General features: G+C 37.2%; 3 protein-coding genes across 3 annotated transcripts; all 3 read left to right on the forward strand.

Annotated features, from left to right (window-relative positions):
- Positions 1 to 309: 309 nt before the first annotated feature.
- TM35_000281710 (uncharacterized protein) lies at positions 310 to 1098 on the forward strand (the record flags this gene model as incomplete). The annotated part of the gene is made up of 1 exon (XM_029028202.1): positions 310 to 1098. The coding sequence occupies one exon, from the start codon at positions 310 to 312 to the stop codon at positions 1096 to 1098; it is 789 nt and encodes a 262-aa protein (XP_028880521.1).
- Positions 1099 to 1937: 839 nt separating this feature from the next.
- On the forward strand, positions 1938 to 2891 carry TM35_000281720 (uncharacterized protein; the record flags this gene model as incomplete). The annotated part of the gene is made up of 1 exon (XM_029028203.1): positions 1938 to 2891. The coding sequence occupies one exon, from the start codon at positions 1938 to 1940 to the stop codon at positions 2889 to 2891; it is 954 nt and encodes a 317-aa protein (XP_028880522.1).
- A 281-nt stretch (positions 2892 to 3172) lies between these two features.
- Positions 3173 to 3622, forward strand: TM35_000281730 (uncharacterized protein; the record flags this gene model as incomplete). The annotated part of the gene is made up of 1 exon (XM_029028204.1): positions 3173 to 3622. One exon carries the CDS (start codon positions 3173 to 3175, stop codon positions 3620 to 3622), a length of 450 nt encoding a protein of 149 aa, XP_028880523.1.
- Between the last annotated feature and the right edge of the window lie 210 nt (positions 3623 to 3832).

Consider the following 3832-nt stretch of genomic DNA (forward strand, 5'->3'; position numbering starts at 1 on the left):
ATATATATATATATATATATATATATAGTGAACCAATCACGTGTGTAGGCGTAAACCCAACGTGACGAGGCAAACAGCACCAACCGTAACACGAAAAGAAGAAAAAAAAAAAAAAAGAAAGAAGAAAGAAAACGTAGAAGTCTTTTTTTTTTCTTTCTCTTCTTTCTATCTTGTTATTGACATTCCCACATCTCCGTTGATAACTAGAGTGTGTTCCATTTTCCCTTGTGTGTTTATCATTTGTAATTATCTATCTAATTATCTATTCACTGTGGACGTTATTCTTACAAACAAAAATAAAAAAAAAAAATGACGGAGGCAAATCCACAGCGTTTATTATCGCGGGAGGACGTCCACACACTCGTGCGGGCCATGACGGCAGAAATGCAGACAACTTCTTTTTTTGAACGACTGCGGGAGGTCGTTCTTCGCGGGCCGCTGCCCACAGATGATTTGGAACTTATCGCCGTGGTGGAATCTATGCAGCGGGAATTTCTCGCCGATCAATACAAAAAGATGCAGATTCCTGCGCATGATCCTAATAATAATAATAATAATAATAATAATAATAATAATAATAATGATATTAATAATAATAATAATAATAAGAACAGTGAGGGGACACTGGATGGAGAGGTGATATTAAAGGAGTTGCAGCGGGGTGTATTAAACTATCCCGATAAGGAAACAGAGACATTGATTAGGAATATGTGCATGCTGCAGGAATCCAGAATGATTGCCCTCTGTGCGAATACCCCAGAGTTGTCTTCCCTCGTCAAACCAATAGCACCAGGCCAACAACAACAACAACAACAGGATCCATCTGCACATGGTCATTCCCATCAACACGGGCCAAATTGTCAACATGGACATTCCCATGGGATGCCTAATCCTCAGGAGATGTTTGAAATACAAATGGCTATTCAATCCCTTTCCCCACAGCTGCGGGAGGATATGGTGCGGATTCAACAACGTATGCAAAGCGGTCAGCCCCCAACACCAGAGGATGCAGTCAAAATGCAAGAGATCCAACGGCACGTAACGGCATTCATGGCAACAATGAGACAGTTTGCACATAATTCCTCTGCAAAGAAGTAAGAAAGAAAAGGAAAAGTGATTGGAGAGAAGAAGAAAAATAATAAAAATAAAGGGGGGAAAAAAAAAGAAAGTAAAATGGATAGATTAAAAAAAAAAAAAAAAAGAGGGGTTTAATAAGCGTAAAAGGGGAGATGTACAGGTGAACATCCTTTTTTTCTTTTATTGATGGGACTATCTTTCCTTATCTACCACGAACATGAAGTTGCATATAAATATATTCATAGATAAATACATGCTTTTATTGTAGGTATGACAGAGAAGAATGAGTTTCACTGAAGTTACAGCTTATCATTTAACAAAAAAAAAAAAAAAAAAAAANCTCTGTGTATTAAAATTAATTTAAATCCCTTTTCCCACCCACAACAGAAATAATAATAATATTATTATCATTTAAAAAAAAAAAAAAAAAAAACAAGGTGATGTGGGTTTTTCTTTTTTTCCCCTTACTTCTCGTGTTGAAAATACATTATTTTTTCTTTGGCGTTTTACCCCACTTCAAATGTTTTTCTCGGTTTCATTGTATCTTGGTAGATTCTATAATAATGATAATAACTATCATTAGTATTATTATTATTTTTAGTGTCTATCTCCAATATCATGGATAATTGGTGAGTAAATCCTCAGATAGGCTACTCCGTTTTTTTGTTTTGTTTTGTTTTGTTTTTCTTTTGATCCTCTAATCTCTTTTACATTCCTTTCTCTTTATCTCTTTCCCTATATATATAACTATTAGAAGAGAAGAAGATTAAAGGACAAGGAAACAACAGTAACTGATAGTCATACCCTCTATCTATCTATATTTTTCTCTCTCTCTCTGTGTGACTGGGTTATAATATATAATGGGGCCCAAGCGAAAACCGGGTGGTAAACAGAAACGCCGTAGTGAAAAAGCCACAACTGCCACTGATGCTGTTAACGAACCCACCACAACTACGACAACAACAAAAGGAAGAGGAAGAAGAGAAGAAATGGAAAGAGAAGAAGAAGAAGAGGATAACTGGCTTCATCGCACACCGGCATCAACACCCCAGCGACCGCAGCGCAGCTCTCAAGGCCGTTCCTCCATCACTCCGCCACCACGACTGTCAAGAACAGCAGTGGGGGCTCAGGAATTAAAGCACACCCCTCGTTTTGCCCAAAAACGTAGTCGCAGCCATGATTCGACTGAGAATGATAGTAATAATAGTAATAATAATAATAATAATAATAATAGTAGTAGTAGGAGTAGTAGTGGGAGTCATCATCATGATGATAATAATAATAATAATCCACACTCTGAAGAAGAAGAAGAGGAAGAAATGCAGGCGTGGAATACGCGGCGCACAACGACGGGTGATAGTCGCCGCAGTGGCAGCAGTCTGGGAATGAAGGAACGGCACAGTAGTGCTCTTTTGCATGGAGAAGAGGGATTCTTTCATGATCTTCGATCTATGCATCCATTGCGAGTACGTATTGGTGTTTGTCCACTGCCAGGAAGTAATCACAATCACAACAACAATGACAATGAGGACAACAAGCATAACAACAGCTTTGGTATGTTTTCCACATCTACACGAACTTCAGGAGATACAAGAAGAACAACAATGTCAACCATATCATCAATACCAACTACATCGGATACCACAACAGCCTTGCTGCTGGCACCACGTAAGTTCTTTACTTTACCTGAAGATAAAGGAGGTTCTGATGTTGTTGGATGGGCTGCGGCCTTTTCTTCTGTTTCGTTAGATTTACCGAGTGAAGGTGTATACAATAAGGCTTCTGTCTCTGTGACAGTGATGCTTCCACCATAGAAGGAGGAAATGGTATATATATATATACTTGTATGTATGGGTTAAATGAGAGAGTTGGACTAGTGGTTCTTGTTTGTCTTTTTTCTTCTTCCGTATATATGTATACATATATCTCTGTGTATACTTCTAATTATTTTTTGTTTCATTCTCACTATTGTGTTTTTTTTTTTTTTATTTATTTTTTTTGGTGTATGTATGTACGTATGTATGTATGCCACAGACGATATAAGAAAGAAAACAAACACATTTACACTTACACTTACACACACATAGACGCATATATGCTGCACTCTGAAGAAACATCAGCGGCAACTGCCGTAACAAGTCTGAAGAGAAAACGAATATTATCAGCAGAAGAAATACATGCGGCAGAAGTGTACTATCAACTCTCACTACAGTATCAATGGCAACTATTTCAATCTCTCTCTACATTACAGTCTAATAATAATAATAATGACAGTGATAATCAGGCGGAGCAAGCAAAACTTACACTCGGTCGATGGATAAACACAATGCTCGCCAGTCATTTACCTCAAGAACCGCAGGGAAATAAAGAAAATCAACAATATAAAGAAAAGTACTCTTATGGAGATGATTTGCGAGAGTTGTTTTTGCGGCTGCAGCATCAGCAGCAGTCTTTTGCAGATAATAACAATACCTATGGGAAGCGTGGAAGAAATGTAGAGGTATTGCAGTATTATATGCCAAATATATGGAGTCTTCTTATATGAGATGTTTAATAAAGGAGGAATAAGTGTGTAGTATTAACCCTTTTCTTTCTTTTCTATCTCTTTCTTTCTTTCTTTCTTGTATTGTTCCTTTGGAGAGAAGGATAGAAGTAAACAGTAAATATATTGATGACATTTGAGTTTCTTGACAGACTATATTCACATACATAGACACCACGGCGAGGTGGTATACTGCTTCATTTTTTTTTTTTT

The sequence above is a fragment of the Trypanosoma theileri genome (assembly GCF_002087225.1).
Source record: "Trypanosoma theileri isolate Edinburgh chromosome Unknown TM35_Tth_28_V1, whole genome shotgun sequence".
NCBI classification, from domain to species: domain Eukaryota; phylum Euglenozoa; class Kinetoplastea; order Trypanosomatida; family Trypanosomatidae; genus Trypanosoma; species Trypanosoma theileri.